A 17,396-nucleotide genomic window follows, 5' to 3' on the forward strand; every position below is an offset into this window, starting at 1 on the left:
AACATGTTTGATAGGAGAAAATATGCACCTTCCACAGGTTTTGGCGCCATTTTGATTCAATACTCATTTTTAAAAAGCTTGATCTTGCGTCTGTGGTGCCGCCCGTCTCCTACCGCTGTCATCATTTCGTTTGGTAATCTGATGCTTCTTGAACGTCTGATTCCATCTCAGGATAACTTTTAAAAGGTTGCAAATTATTTCTATTTTTTTATTTTTATTTTCAAATTTTTTAAAAATTTGAAAAATATTTTTTTCAGTGCATATTTATTTCATGTTCAGAAATCAATTTTCTACAACTTTTGTTTAGGGATAATTTTTGTAAAATCGAAAGTTTTCGAGAAACAATCTTTCAAACATAATACACACGAAAATAAATACGCCCTTTTTAAAAATGAACCTTGAATCAACATGGCGCCAAAACCTGTGGAAAGTGCATATTTCCTCCTATTAAACACGACGATTTGGCGTGGAACTGCTCTTATGTAATTTTTGTACCGAAGGCGTGCCTAATTCTGCGCACCCCACATTTCAGTCAAAGCTTTTAATTTTCTGCAAATTATCTCAAATAACGCATCTACCAAAGTATGTGTACATGTTGTTACTAATTTGAGAATGTTCCAATTTTCAATTAAAATAGACAGTACACAGAATTAGGCGCATTTACGGTATTCACCCATTGTTTTTTATCAACTATTTGTCTCGCTTTACCAATTGTCTTGCCCATTTTTCTTCCATTTAACTTTCCCAATAATATTCTCCATGTCCATTTTCTTATTAACACTTATTATTCTTCTATTTTAATTTCTGTTTTCATTTTTTTGTTTTCTTCTTCAAATTTCTTTCTAAATTATTTTTTTTATTCATTTTTAGTTTTTTTCTATATCCTCTTGTGTATGTTCAGAACTGCAAATGCTTTTTCCTTTTTCTCGGTTATTTTTGTTCAATTTTCGTTTTCTTACTCCTTCGCTTTTGTTTTTAATCTTTAAACTTTGCTTATTTTGCTATTCCTTTCATTTTTTGTCTATTTCATTTTTCCTTATTTCCATACTGTATTAACTTGTATTGCTCATTTACATTTACCATGTTTTGTTCCCATTTTCTTCCTTTTCGCTATTCCCGTTTATTTCTTTTTCTTACTCCTTTTATTACATTAATGTTTATTTTTAATTTCCCTTCCTATTTTCCATTATTTCCATTATTCATTATTCCATTATTACAGTATTTTTCATTTCCTAGTTTGCTTAGTTTTCTCATTTTCTCGATTTGTTTGGCATTTGACTTCACATTCACATTGACATACATCAATTCCCGTTTTATTCTCTTTGTACCTCGCTTTGCTTTCTCACTTAGTTTTCTATTTGTTTTCTTGATTTTGTTGATCTGGAAATTCTTCTGGGGTTTTGCAAAATAGAAGAACTCAAATTTCTCAAAATTCACTAGATGATTGCTCGGTCTCACTCCGGCCCCCTTTGTCACTCAGTCACTTGTGCATCTGTTTTTATAACGAAATCTCTCATAATGCAAGAAACAAACCCCTTTTTTGTAATTTGAGTATGTCTATTCCCTTTGTCAGTTCCTCTTGTGTTGTCTCCCAACCACATGTTGATCTGTCTTCTCGGTAATCCTTAAAAAGGTAATCGACACCAAGCCTTTTTACATTTTTCAACCTCTCCCTTTTTAATGACCATCCTATTCCCCCTTTCAGAAATAAAACAACTTGTACAACTGCTATCGTTCCAAATGCAATGCGTTTTCCTCTTTTGTCAACCCCTCGATGCTGATTCTTTTATGCCAAAAACATGTGTTTGAAAAATGACGTTTGATGAAGAACAGTCCAGAAGTTTAGGAGCTATGGCGGAACATACATTCATACTCCCGTTCCTTATCCCCCTACGTGTCGGTTCCTTCCCAGTCAGCTCCCTCTTCTGTCACGTAGCTAATTATGCATCGGTTTGCTCAATGAAAAATGCTGTAATGGAATCGAAACAAAGGTTTATTTACCATATATTCCTCCTCGGCGGAGCCCCCCTCTTTTCTCAAAGTCAATTGCACAACTGCAATCTGTTTAAATGCAAGAGAAACGCAACCCCTTTTACTTACTTAGATCTCTCTCCCCCTTGTTAGGGATTCCCTCTTTTGTCAACTTCCCAGTGCTGATTCCTTAATGCCAAGTTTGATGAAGAATTGTCCAGACGTTTCGTAGTTATGGCTCCCCCCCCCCTTTTGTCAACCCCCCGAGTTCTGATTCCCTTATGCCAAGGAACATGTATGCCAAGTTTGGTGAAGAACCGTCCAGGCATTTCGGAGTTATAGCCTCCCCCCGCCTCTTATCAATCCCCCCAGTGCTGATTCTCTTCCGATTTTGTCAGCCCCATGTTGAATTTTGGGCTGACAAAATGGGGAAACTGACAAAACCGGGAAATTTTTTTTTCGAATTTTTTTTTCAAAATTCAAGACTTGAGACCTTGCAATATCGAAGACTTCTACTAAAAATGAAATTTTAACCCTCAATTGGTTAACCGAAAGCTCAATGAACCGGGCATAGCACACTGGTCCAGAACCTTTTTTGATGGGCATTAGCTTTGTGCGGGAAAACTTGGTTTTAGGTTAATGGAACCTTTGGAAGAGTTTCTTAAAATTAAAAGTTCTATCGTCCAGTGGAATTTAAATTTTGATTAATCCCCCTAAAAGTGCAATAAAAAATTTATTTTTTTCAGTTTCAATATAACACATTGATGTGTTTTGCAAAGTTTTACAGCACATTATTACAAGAAATTTTGCTGAAGACAGTAACCTTCTATCTTTTTAGCAAAGATAAAAAATCTATTTCTCATAAATGAAAAATCGTTAAAATCAGTTTTTCTATTTTAGCTATTTTTGTAGTTGTTGTATGGCTTTGTTCTTTTTTACAAAGTTGCACAAACAGTAAAAATACACAACATTACTGGATATAGTATACCTCTATCTTTTCTTGTTTAGGAACTATAGAACTATTACTATAAAAATACCCTAATTTTGACCCCGAATTACACGCAAGAAGGCATCATTTTATTCAAAAACTCTCCCCAGAGAATCGAAATAGTTTTAGGCAGGCTGAAAAGTTTGATAAATCATGTTTAAAAGCACAAAAGTTACGCCAAATTTATAGGCTGACAAAATCACGATAAAAAGTCGATAAAATCGGTAGTAGACAAAATCGGGAGCTGACAAAATCGGAACATTATGGTACCAAGGAATATGTGTGCCAGGTTTGGTAGAGATCGATTAAGGCGTTCTGGAGTTGTGGTGGAACATACATACAAACATACAACCATACTCACGCTCATTTTTATAAATATAGATAGAATAGTAGATATATAGATAGAAGATAGATTAATAGATTAATAAGTGCATTAACTATGATCATAAGGAAAATTTCATAGAATTCTGAGACTGTTGAACCCAGTTTGAACGATCATTTAAAAAAAAATTTCCTTTTCCAATTTTGCTTTCTATTGTCTTGTTATCGTTTTGCCTTTCTACTATATAAATATATAGTATAAAGGTATAGAAATCACTTGGAAAACCGAAAATGGAAAGAAGGTCCTGCGGGCCGAATGTCATATACCATTCGACTCAGTTTCGAAAACTGAGCATTTTCTGTGTGTGTATGTATGTGTGTGTGTGTGTGTGTGTGTGTGTGTGTGTGTGTGTGTGTGTGTGTGTGTGTGTGTGTGTGTGTGTGTGTGTGTGTGTGTGTGTGTGTATGTGTGTGTGTGTGTGTGTGTGTGTGTGTGTGTGTGTGTGTGTGTGTGTGTGTGTGTGTGTGTGTGTGTGTGTATGTGACGCTTTTAATCTCACTCACTTTTCTCGGAGATGGCTGGACCGATTTTAATGTTCTTAGTGTCAAATGAAAGGTCTAGGTGTCCCATTGGTCGCTATTGAATTTCATTCTGATCGGACTTTTAGTTCAAAAGTTATGTATAAAAATATGAAAAATATGGGACTTCATTATCTCATAGGTCCTTTAACCGATTTGAACAAAATTGATTGCATATGAAAGAGGAGCCTTGCAAACCCTTAACTTCCAAATTTCATGACGATTGGGCTTGTAGTTTGAAAGTTACATAAAGAAATGTGAAAAAAAAGTATTTAAAACATATTTTTGTAACATATAAGCATTAATTCAATGAAAAACATCACACATTTTATTATTATTTGAAAATAACTGCTGAGATCTATCAAACGAAACTGAGTTATTTAAAATCGGACGGTTCATTCAAAAGTTATTTAAACTTTAACACTTAAGCACCGTATATTAAACCGTTAAAACGTGTGAAATCAAAACAAATGTTGATTGTATTTAATGTGTGTGATGTATGTGTGTAAGTATGTATGTATGTATGTATGTATTATGTATGTATGTATGCAAGCATGTATGTATGTATGTATATATGCATGTATGTATGTATGTATGTATGTATGTATGTGTGTATGTATGTATGTATGTATGTATGTATGTATGTATGTATGTATGTATGTATGTATGTATGTATGTATGTATGTATGTATGTATGTATGTATGTATGTATGTATGTATATATGTATGTATGTATGTATGTGTGTATGTGATCCCAAGCAACAATGTGAGTTTGATTGTACTCTTATGGTGGTTTTCATGACCAATTGTGGTCTTGAATGCTATCATAAGAGTGTAATAAAACTCAAATTGTTACTTGGGATGACAATTTGCAATTTTTAAATTTGCATTGAAATTCAAGAAAAGATGTTTCTCACTTTTCTGAATCAATTGTCTAAAGTTTTTGAAGCCTCTTAGTGGAATACGAAATTTGAAATTAAAGAAAAGAAAAAACTTTTACCGACTAAATTCCACTATTTAATATTTATTCGCGACAGATACGTATACGCTTTGAAATAAGACACTGATGAAGCCTGCACGTCGTAGGCGAACTACGTATCTGTTGCAAATAAGTATTAAATAGTGGGATTCAATCGAAAAGCTTTTTCTTTTCTTTGATTTCAGATTTCAATTGTCATTTTGTTCACTTGCTGTTATTCACAATTGTACAAGAAAAGCAAACAGTGAAGAAAAGCAGGTAATTTAAGCATGTAGGTCTTTTTAATCAAAAGATACTAGAGCTTAGAAATGTTATATGAAAAATAGGAAGTAAACGTTGCACGGTAGTAATTTTGTAAGATTTGTTTTCGTTAATGACATTTTAAAGGACAGATGTCTTATGTCATGTATCATGTTTCAACAAATAAATCAAAAATGACAAGCACTGGAAATCATATCGATCATATTTCCTATTCTCAAGCATGTTTAAGGCGCAGCTTTTGCACTATTTTTCGACCTCATCTTGTTTTCCTAACCCTTTAACATTGTAAAAACGATGCGATCAAGCTAATGATTATCTTTTCATGAAAGTACATTCAAAAGAAGCTTAAGTTTTGATTTTCATGCAAAAATAATTATCTGAAGGAGCGCCAGCTAAGAAAAAGTTCAATTTCACTTTTTCATATCTAATGCTCTATTCAGTTATTTTTTCTAATTCAGATATATCGCAAAATTGAAGCCAAGCAAACTAATAGTAAAATTTTGAGATTAATCATTTTGTTGTCGATATCCTTTGTCTTCAAAAGCGAAGTATAATAATAATTTTTCTGAACTCTTGTTTTTCAAAGATGGTAACTTTTGAACGCATGGTATTAATTAATTATCAAAAAATCTGTTATGAACACATATTTCATATTGTCAATTCAAAACAAGTTTCGTATATGGCTCTGAAGCCCAAAAGTTAAGGCTGACCGATTATAAAACTAAATAAGGTTTTACAAGTATTTACGCACCCAAGGAAAGAAAATTTAATTATTCTACGCAATACGATGGTAATTTTACTGGCAAATAAGGATTTTGAGGAATACCGAACGGATAATTATTAAACATAGACGTTCCTGAGAAATTAAATAATGATTATTATGGCAGTAGAAAGGCTAGGTCACCCCGCTAGGTGGATTAATTCGGGTTTTTTATTTCTCTTTCATATTCTTCCCATCCTCATCCCCTATTATGCCTGTTTCTCTGACTTATTCTACTTTACTGTTTCTTATAAAACTTTCCCATTTTTATGTCGTACACTTTTATGCTGTTTTGTCACTTCCTTTTCAAGTTTTTGGTCTGATTTTTTCCAATGGTTCTCATTTATATTTTTTCTTACATTTCTATGTCTTTTTATTTATTCTAATTAGACCATTGCAAATTGTTTTTAAGGTTTTTGTCACCTCCCCCTTCAAATTTAGCTTTAAAAATCGGGGAGCAAACAAAAATTGTTACACATAAGTAAAAGCTTTTTGTGTAAATTCAATTGTCTTTGGGCTCTACAGCCTGAAGAAGTTGAAAAAGTGGTAGTGGTAATGAGTGTACTGAATGCTTCTAGTACGAAAAAAGTGGAAGTTCAAAGTGATCGAAAAGCGGTAAATGAAAATTTTCTTTCGGGTTTGTCTTTCATTTGACAGGGTTCTTTGCATGGAAAATAATAACGTTTATTTGAAAAATAAGAAAAGATTCGGGTTTCACGATTAAACTTTAAGTAGAAACGCTTAGAATGCTTAACAAAAAATTAAATTAATTATTAAAAGCATTTATGAAAACTCAAAGGACGCAACTCTATTCCATTCGAAGGACTGCTGGTGAGATTGTTCTATTTTTGCCCATATATTCCACATTTCATAAATAAACTAGAATCGGGAAGCGGGAGGGACCATCAGAGCACTTGTTTGAAGCGGTGTGCCTAGGGAGAGTGAAACAGTCAACTTTCTAGGGTTAATCTTGGCCCGATTAACAACACATCGTGGATAATGAGTGGGCTCTTCTCCCCACCTTCTGGAGTCATTCTGCATTAAGACGGTTTATTCAACGAGTGACTCTGGCGACTTAACTCTTGGAAGGAGATTCTCTAAATCCCTGGTACGTGTAAGTGATATTGGTTATCGACCAATTCCCTTTTGGCCCTTCATATAAGAGTTGGGAAGCGTGACCAATCGGTAAATATGTAGAACTCTTTTTGACATGATAGGCTCATTGCTATGAACGGATATTCTTCTAAGGCAGGTGGTAGTACCATATATTAAATATTATATTAAACGCTTAGAATGCTTAATTTTTCGCTAGTACTCATTGTTTCTTCACCTCTTCCCTTTAATGGCCTGAAGGACAAAAAGTTTGAAGATACGTGCCTAGGAGCATGAACGGGGGGTTCACGTAGGATTACGAATGACATTTTGCAAATGCTTGTCACGCAAATTTTTAATTTATTGTATTGTAATAAATGCTCTGAATCATTCCTAAAAACCTGACACAACTTTAAATTAAGTTGTTAAAGCGGAGGAGCGTTTGGTGAGAAGAATGGTAGACTGTATGAAACTGCGAAACTTCGATATGAGGCCAAAAATATATTGCGAAGTTCAATTGGTAAGTGGGACTCTAACGCAAACTTTCTCGGTTTGCGTCCAAATACTCCGCCACTTTAATGAAATAGTTTACGTTGGACCGCTACAGAGTCAGAGTCAAGTAAAACAGAAAAACACAGTAAAACATTACCATAACACGAAGATAAAAATTATTGTAACAGTAAGATAAAATGTACAGTAAAAAATATTTTCATTTTATTTACGGGTAAAGTAATTGTCCTTTTATGATAATTTTTTAAGCGAAAAATCAAATATAACTGAAAAAGGTAGTAAATTTGGGATGAAATGTGGCCAATTCTATTCCATAAACAGACCCTTTTACAATAAATTTTCCATAAGTTTCAATGTCCTCAATAAAAACTGTTGTAGATGCGTTGTTTCTACTACAAAATTTACCGTAATTTTTTATCGAGCTTCCACCTGTTTTTTCTTGTTTCCTTCTTTTACTTTGCTATGCAAAACTTATTTTTAATTTTCCTTTTTTAATTTCTTCACTTCGACTCTGTTATTTTCCTTTTATGGTTCCTGCTACATTTGTATTGCTTGTTTCCACTACTGTTTTCCACTTTCATTCCCTTGATTTACCTTTCAAATTCTATTTCTTCAATTTTTCCCCATTTTATGTATCTCTTTCACATTTCTGCTTCCCATTTCTCAGTTAATAATCATATGTCATATTTTTTGAGACTATCGATTAGCACTTTTCTAGTACTCTACAATAATACATAGGACATAGCCTCGTTTCGATCGTTTCGAATTACGATTCTTTAGACTTAACCGTATTTTTCATACTAATTTTGTAACGATCCGGGCACGGGAAGCGCATGAAAGAAATCGGCTAAATCAGTACCTCGCGGAACAAACAGATGTTTAGAGAAGACTGATATAATTTTTTAGCTTTGAAATCAAACCACAATTCAAGAAAATACAGAAGAAAACCAATTTTTTTTCTTTTCTCCTCTTTTGTTGTTTTTATTTTTTGTCAGGCAGTATTTCCTTCACAAACCTCAAAAGTTGGAACCTTTTCCAGAAATGACCCGTTTTGAGTGATCAAATTCTAAGTGGAACAGATTTTATTTTTCAAAAATTTGAACCGATTATAAATAATTAGTATCGAATTTATGTTATCTATTTTTTTCTGGACACTTTCCTTTTTCGGCCCTTTAATTAGAATTTAAGAAGATATTAGAGATTACCCAGAGTTAACGAGCAGCTTTACCCCACTTTACCGCTAATAGAGTCACTTTTTAACTTGAAGACTGCAAAACAACCAGGCGGTAACACAATACCTCGTAAGAAGATGAATGCTTCAGAATGTTTTGGTGCACACACCAAAAGCTTCCTCGTATGCGGTAACAACATTTTCCTAATCAAGCATGGTAAAAGGCTTGGTGTCTAGTGTAAGTTACCTTCCACCTTGCATAAGTTCGAGGTTCGAGGTTTTGGATTACGTTCGACGCACCTTCATTTTGGCTCTGAACGGAATCTTGGAGCCGAGTGCTGAAATTAGATTCACTCAAACCGAAATTCTAACTTGGTGTATGCATCTAACATGAAACTTTTTCTCGAATTAATTATGTAGCTAGCTTATTCTCTGCCCGGATGCATACAATAATGCCCGAACGAACGTCTGTGCCTTGTGGTTGACGGTGATAACGCTCACGACAGAATGCTATGTACTCGCCATGCACCGAGCAAGGGTTCATTACGCGGGCTGATGCATTAAACAGATGCAATATGGTTTCTCACTGAAGGCAACCCTTTGAGAATATGTGCCTTTCACGGCACGTTGCGGTAGCATATGTTGGTACACTTAGCCCGAGTGCGAAGCCAAGATGAAGTTTCGGATGGGATTTCGTACGAATTTGCTTTGATGCTAATAAACCTAACACTACTTACTGCTGATGCTGTGGTGCTGAGATTATTGCTTTTGGGTGACGAAATCTGTCTATTAAAATATGGAGACATTATGTTATTGTTATTGTTATTGTTATTACCCGTCGACAGTTATTGCCGGATGTGACATCAACGGGTGCTTCAACACTTAGGTTAAGCGCTCCCTTGTTATAGAAGACGATCTATAAGAGAGATAAACTGCAATTCACATACAGCTAAATTGACTATATAATGTAATTATTTGCTCTTGGATTGTACGGTGTGCTAGATGAAAACATTAATATTTTTCAATAACATTTTACTTACTATTGTCAGTTACCCCATTATATGGTTCTAGTCAATTGTAATCTGTTAAACAGTTTTATCAATAGTTATGAACAAGTATTTACAAAAACTTGTCCGATCATTACAATGTGATTGAACACCATACGATAGGTAATGCCATACTTTATTACCATTTGGGAGTCAGTTATTTGGTGAATTTACCCGTAAGTGTCACTCTGGCAACTCTGCAAATAATAAAAATGCTACCTATCTTACAAATTGTTATTCTACCCTAGGACAGGACGTGACACGTGGTATCGCAAAAGAACCAATTTTCTGTCAATCAGCTTCCTGATTGGCTGATTTCATGCGTACAACTGAAGAAACAAAAATTTACCACGGAAGCGCAGGGAAGTGTTGCTGGAAACCACAGCAAACCACACCGAAACCATAAAGTTTTTCCCGTTACCGCAGGTTTTTTAGAATTTGTTTATCGTGGCGTGTTGACATCATACAAACTAAATTGAAGTGTAAATGTAATTCGACCAGATTGGATCGATTTTTGTGTAATTAGTAGCTTGTTATTATAAACTGCAGCTGAAATTTAAACGTTTCCGGAAACACTTTTCGTTGCCGTAGTAAATTTTGAAAGGGAATCGCCAAAACAAAGTTAAGAAGAACAAGACGCCACGTGTCACGTCCTGTCCCAGACTCTACCTATGTTTTTCTTCTTGTCGCGCTTTAAAAATGCAGCTTCATTTAGTACGCTTCATTCAGCATTGTCTAGTGAAGAAGTTTAGGTGTTTCGAAAAATATTTCACCGTCTGTTGAAAACTAACAGAAAACATTGTATTTCTTAAGGTTACTTTCAGGGAGACAGAATAGAAACATGTTGATATTTATTCCACTACTACTACTGTTAGTTCCATCAGCTCATTGCGGTCCGGAGGAAAACGAAGGTGTAAAATATGCCAGCAAATGTGAAGCTTGCAAAATCCTAGCTACCGAACTGGAGGCGCGTCTTTCGGAAACAGGCCGCTCGCACGATGTAATCGAACTGGGATATTCACTGGACGATGTAAAACCAAAGAAACGAACCGAATACCGTAGGAGTGAGCTTCGCCTGCTGGAATCGATGGAAAATGTGTGCGACCGCGTGCTGGAGTATAACATTCACAAAGAACGAACGGATAGTACGCGCTTTGCGAAGGGCATGTCACAGACGTTCCAAACTTTGCACGGTTTGGTAAACAAAGGCGTCAAGGTAGACCTTGGCATACCGGCGGAACTGTGGGACAAACCGTCCGCTGAAATTACCCAGATGAAGACTCAGTGCGAAACGATGGTTGAAAATTATGAAGACGTTATTGAGAAGTGGTATTTTAATAACCATGATCAGGTTCCGCTGATAAAATATCTCTGCGAAGGTGAGGTGTTAGGTAAGGACAGTCAGTGTTTGTATGAAACTTTCAAAGACTCAAAGTTAGATGATGTTAAAAATAATAAAAATAAAAAGGAAGAATTATAGACAATAAAACTAAAACATTGATGTCGGTATATGTATGTTGTTTAATTTTATGGCGGACTTTTCGGACTATTCTTATCCAGGCTTCATTCTCGATTTTTTGCTCAGTAGATGCTCATTTGACTACAGCGCCTCAACTAAACAGAATTCGAAAAAGTAGTGTAAGGGGCGATTGTGGAGTTAATTACTATCTACGTTATTGTTGAAGAAAGTATAGTTCTATCGTTTGTATTTACGGCGCTATGTGGCTGCTACCCCGTTGGTAGCTAAAAGAGTGCTCATTTGGCTACCAACGGGGTAGCGGTCTACAATGACAATAAATAAAAGGTTTTATCACAGACAAACAGACAAGACACTCGCGTTAATTCCATCGTCCAACCAAAAACCACCCATTTTTCAGAAAACTCCTCGTCTTCCGAGAATAAATTGTCTACCAAAAGTTCACAAACCAGGCATCGAAATGAAAGAAATTATTTCTGCAATAGGATCCCAAAAAATCCGAAAAATTAGTAAACCAGTAAGAGCATTTAATGGAAAATTTAAAATCTTCAGATAATATTGAAATTAAGAAAATTATGATTTCATTATGGTCTTGTTCCTAACGTTCTAGCGAACGGAACCGTTAAAATTTTAGAAAATTGGCTACTTCTATAATGTAGTGGAAATGTGTGTTGAACCAAAAAAGGCCTACTTGAAAATGATTCAACTCCAATGGAAGAAAGTGATGTCACATTTTGAGACAACTTCTATAAACAAATGATGGGAGCGTCACTGGGGAACACCCAGTCAGCTTTTCTAAGTGAGATGGCAAATAAATTGTTCACTTTGCATTTTGAAACGAGAAAAATTTGACTGGACGAAGTGGAAAATTTTGATATGTAGGCCAAATATATATTGGGTCGTTCAATGGCAGGTGGGTATGGAATGGTAAAAACTGGAAAGATAAAATTAGATATGAGACTATCTAATATAATCCAAGCAACAAAATATTAGTTCCTCTAGTTGCATCAACCTATTAATCACTAGAATTAGTTAAATATCGGTTACCGCAACTGCTTTGTAACAACTGTGTTAGTAGGAAAGGTTGCGGCAGTAGTTTAATTGCAAAAAACATTTGGGTACCAATCGAAAGAGTGTGGGTTGGAGTCCCACCAGCCCACTTGAATGACCCAATATATTTTTGTCTTACATATCGAAATTTCCCAGTTCATCCAGTTTATCATTCTTCGCACCAGAGACTCCTTCACTTTACATAAAACATAGACTTTTGCCTGGAATGCTCCCGAAAATCTATCTTCACATATATTTCGTTCATAAAAAAGCACCTCTTGTACGTTTACAGAACCTTATTGTACAACTTTCGACCGTGCTTTTTGACACTATGTTCTGGATTAATGCTCAGTTTGCTTGCTAACTGACACGAAATTAACGACACGAACCCTTCACACAGACGAATTTTCCGGATGATACTCTCGTTGGATCCTAATTAGGCCATTGCAAATCATTTTCAAAGTTTTTTTCAGCCCCCCCTTGGAAATTGGCTTGAAAAATCGGAGGCAAAAAAATAAATTGTAGGATATGAGTTAATTTTTTTTATAAAATTAATTGTCTGTGGGCTCTACAGCCTGAAAAACTCGAAAAATGACTGTACGAGTTGAGTTAACGCTTCTAGCACGAAATGCAAATGGAAGTTCAAACAGTGAAATTTCCGAAACTCGGCCAAAAACATTTTCTTTCGTTTTTGTCTTTTTGTTCGTAGATTTTTGCATGGAAAATAATAACGTATTTAGGCCATTGCAAATCATATTTAAGGTTTTTGTCACGCCCCCCCCCCTTGGAAATTGGCTTGAAAAATCGGGGGGCAAAAAAATAATATGTAGGATATGAGTGAAATTTATTTTTATAAAATCAATTGTCTGTGGGCTCTACAGTCTGAAAAACTCCAAAAATGAGTCTCCGAGTTGACTTAACGCTTCTAGCACGAAACAGAAATGTAAATTCGAACAATGGAATTTCCGAAAATCGTCCAAAAAAAATTTCCTTCGTTTTTGTCTTTTTTCGTATTTTTTTTTGCATAGAAAATTATAACGTATATATTATAAGCAAGAATAGATTCGGTTTTCACGTTTAAAACTTAAATAAAAATTCTTAAAATCCTTGTTTTTTTGCTCGAATTAAAAATTCACTTTGTTTTTTTTTCGCCCCGCCCCCCTTCAGTGGCCGAACACCGGAAGGACAAAAACTTTATAAAATATTTGTAATGGCCTTATTAAAAGCAAGAAAAGATTAGGTTTTCACGTTTAAACTTTAAGTAAAAATGCCTAAAATTCATATTTTATTTGCTCGAATAAAAAATTCTCTTTGTTTTTTTTCGCCCCCCCCCCCCTTCAGTGGCCTAACACCGGAGGGATAAAATCTTTTTTTAATATTTATAATGGCCTTATGGCACTAACGACATCCGTGAGTCCCAGATTTGATACAATGACCTCAATACCTTCACACGCAGCTGCTAATCGTACGTTACCAAACGACGATTACTGTGATTTATATCCAAATGATAGTTTTACGTTTACAAAAGCGTCTGAGAACACTATTTTCTTCTGTTGGCTTCCATCTGTCACAACTTCTTTTGTAAAACGACCGAATTATAGCTAATCTTTCACCACTAAAAAACAGTCTCTGAAAAAACTGCTGTCAAAAGATTCCAAACCCGATTACTAGAGAAGCACTGTAGTAAATTGAGCAGTGCGTTTAGATATTAAGTGAATCAAGCTTTAGGCAATAGTATAGCTGACTTTGTGAGTACTATAACCGAGCGTGACATGGTCGGCAGGTGGAGGCAGTTCTTCGATGAGTATTGCAATGGCGGTATGACAACAAAAAGAGGCAGACCGGTAGATATTAGTTATGCTGGTAGTGCCCACAAACGATAATAACGTCCCGATTCCCGATCTTGATGAGATTCGGCGAGAAAACGGACAGTTGAAGACTAATAGAGTCACCGAAAAGGACCGCATCTTGGTAGAACTCTACGAAAATTGTAAGGAACTGATAGCAACGTAACTTAACTAGATAATTTCTAGGATTTGAAATCTAGAAAAAGTAATCGGCTCGATTGCGTTAATTACCGAGGCTGACTAACGCCGCCTAGAAGGTGCTGTTCCAGACTTTGTTACGTCTTCCCGAGCAGGAGCGAAGAGCAAAATAATATCAAAATGTGTTATTGGAAATCGAATAACTCATATCAAAATCTGATCTTGTTTTGGCTGACATAGTTGGTAAAATAACACAAAATAATATCAAAATTTGACTCCTTTAAGGCCAAAAGAATAACTACCTGTGTTATTTGAATAACAAAGCAATAACATGACTGTTATTCAGAGTTTAGAATAACATATTTTAGTATTATGAAGGTATTGAATAACACATGCAGTAGTACATGTGATATTAAAAAATCATTTTATAAAATATTTATAATCTAAGATCTCTTTAATCAATAAAAACAATTGTATGAAATATATCGAATGTCATTCTAAGGCCAAAATAAGAAATGATAACAAAATCAGTTATTAAACTCATCTTACCACCATTGTTTTAAATATCTACTCAATAACGAAATGTGTTATCAATGTATCTCCATATCGATTCAATAACAAAATATACCATTATAACACATTATTTGATATTGTTTTTATATTATTTTGCTCTTCGCTCCTGCTCGGGTGGTACTGACTAAGCGGGCTTTATGGGAGTCAAATTTTCATACTTCGAAAAAATCTCCAGAAATGTCAGGAGTATAACATGCCCGCGCGTAATTGTTCTGGTGGATTTAAAGGCAGCATATGATATAGTCGAGTGCAAAAAGCTATGACAGATAATACACGAGAGTGGTTTCCTGGATGAATTGACATGGTTAATCAAAGCTACTCCAGAGCAATTGATGTGCTACGTGCGTGTTTCGGGGTCACTCTCAAGTGTTTTAGAATCACGCAGAGGGATAGACTGTTCTGTATTTTATTTAGCATCGCTATTGAAGGTGCTCGTAGAGTCCGTAGAATCGTTGCCCTGTACTTTAATAATCGGCTGCGAAGTCTGTCGATAAAGAAGGGCCAAGTCTTACGAACGTTTAAACTCAATTTCCAAATATATCACAATTGACAAAGTAATAGTGGGCGAATTTCAGTTTCCGATGTCGATTTATAATCGACACTCGCTTGAATTATTATATGCGAAATTTTGATCGCTCCTGCTCTTAATATGTCAAAGCTCTTTGTCTTCAACAAGTAGGTACGAGCATCATAAGAAGACAAATGTTACGAAGCTGCATTACATATTTTTCCCATTTCGCCGATGTTGGCACAAAGTGACATGACATATTCTGGATTGGGAAAGTCATTTTTTATCGTCTCCATCATCCTAGATCTAACAGCATACGAAACTCTATCGTAAGCATAGGTGGCTCACACACATAAGCCAAATCGTTGATCCTAAAGTTCGTAGAGAATATTGAAGTCGACTAAGAGTCAAATAAAATGCATAAACCATCAATTCTTTCTAGTAACATCTGCTTCTTCGTCAATATTTCAATTGATTTTATACACTAACCAGAGAAGAAACATATGCAGCACGTGAAAAGCGAGTACGAACACAGGACACGAAATGGAAACTTTTACCGAAACAAGTTCGGCACTAACTAAATTATTCATTCTGTGCTGGCAAAATGTAGATGAATATAACAGCCGTGTTTTCATTCATAATCAAATTACATCCAATGCTAGAGAGCTCTTCTACCGCCATTCACCGGACGACTGCGACTGGTAGTTGGTAGTGCCAGCAGCGAGCGGGACCATCGTCACTTAATTTGGATTCTGGTACGTGCATGTACCGACCATATCACAATAAATTTTCATCCCGTTAAGGATGAATATTGAGTGCACTGGAGCAGTTTTCGTTGTTTTGATTCGAACGCTCGAATGGCAAACCCTATATCAATTATCCTGTTGTACTCAATTTTTGGCAGAATAATTGCTTGAATTTTCCTGTGCACTGGAACTGGTAGTAGTGCATCAACATCTTCTATTTGTTTTGAACTTATGATGTCGAAAGCGACGTGAAAAGGGAATGTTGCTCTATCGGCAACGATCAATCATTTCTGGTGCAAAGCAGTATGAACTTAGCTCCCGTCGATTTGCCGAAGTCAACCGATTCATAGCCGGTTGGGGTGTACTCTAGCTAGAGCACTTATGGGGATTTGCATGAGCTTTCAGCATGCCACGTGTGGCAGTCACTCATAGGGAGTCTTATCGTAAATGGAAGCGGATTTGTCTGGAATATGAGCCAGCCAAAAGTATGCCGGTTGGTAGTTCCCAGGCGCCAGCAGGAATCCAAAAGCAACAAAAGTGCAGCCAAGCTCTTCAATTGGGTTTCAATTTTTTAAATTTACAATTTCTTGCTTCAGATTTTTAACAACAATACCAGTTAGTTTGGTTGTTCAACTAAAATTAGAATTTTCATTTACATTGATGCTAACCAAATTTGCCTATTTTCGAGTCAGATAATATAGAATCTATCATAAGTTCTACCAAACTAATTTAATTTATTCAGCATCTCTTGTCACCGACTTTGAAAACTAATCGTACCAATCTGTTGAAGCGGGCTTAGTACTTTTTCTTTAAACATCGTCATGTAGCTCACTCACCTGGATCCCGTGAAGTTGATACACACGACTGCCAGCGCCGACAGGATCGTACCTCTGCACTTATCGAACATTTTCCCACATCTGCCAACAACTGTTTTCAGCCCGGACTGCATCGGAAGATTTATGGGCGACGTTATTGGCACGTTCGCACACGCTTTGATTTAGATTAATGACCGTTCACTTTACACTCGCACTTTATTAATGTCCCTTGGCTGCTGCTGCTGCCGCCGGCGCATGCTTTCAAGCTGGTCAACTTTTTAATTAACTTCTTCGCACTTAAGCAGTTACACACGGTCAATGCCAACCAAACACTTCAGCATTGAACTCAAGAACCCTTGACGAGTGGTCATGTTACGTAACACTGCGTTATTTCTACGGCTTTGTCAGCTGAAAACAATCAATACTTGAATTGGGATAAATTGAACGGACCCTTCTTGTGTCACTGACCGAACCAACACCGGACTGCCGGGCGATCCAGGAATAGCCAAAGCAACGGCCAATCGAAACCGCACAACAAACCGCCAGTCAAATCTGCTTCCCTCA

At 35.9% G+C, this 17,396-nt stretch overlaps 1 protein-coding gene across 1 annotated transcript in view; it reads right to left on the bottom strand.

The window, feature by feature from the left end:
* The window catches only part of LOC128738758 (hyaluronidase Tab y 2.0101-like), a 40,463-nt gene extending 23,490 nt beyond the window's left edge, over window positions 1–16,973 (bottom strand). The window contains exon 1 of the mRNA XM_053834111.1: window positions 16,854–16,973. Coding sequence (XP_053690086.1) covers window positions 16,854–16,966 — 113 coding nt within the window. The 5' untranslated portion in view covers window positions 16,967–16,973. The remainder of the gene's footprint in view (window positions 1–16,853) is intronic.
* Between the last annotated feature and the right edge of the window lie 423 nt (window positions 16,974–17,396).

The sequence above is a fragment of the Sabethes cyaneus genome, chromosome 2 (assembly GCF_943734655.1).
Source record: "Sabethes cyaneus chromosome 2, idSabCyanKW18_F2, whole genome shotgun sequence".
Classification (NCBI taxonomy): domain Eukaryota; kingdom Metazoa; phylum Arthropoda; class Insecta; order Diptera; family Culicidae; genus Sabethes; species Sabethes cyaneus.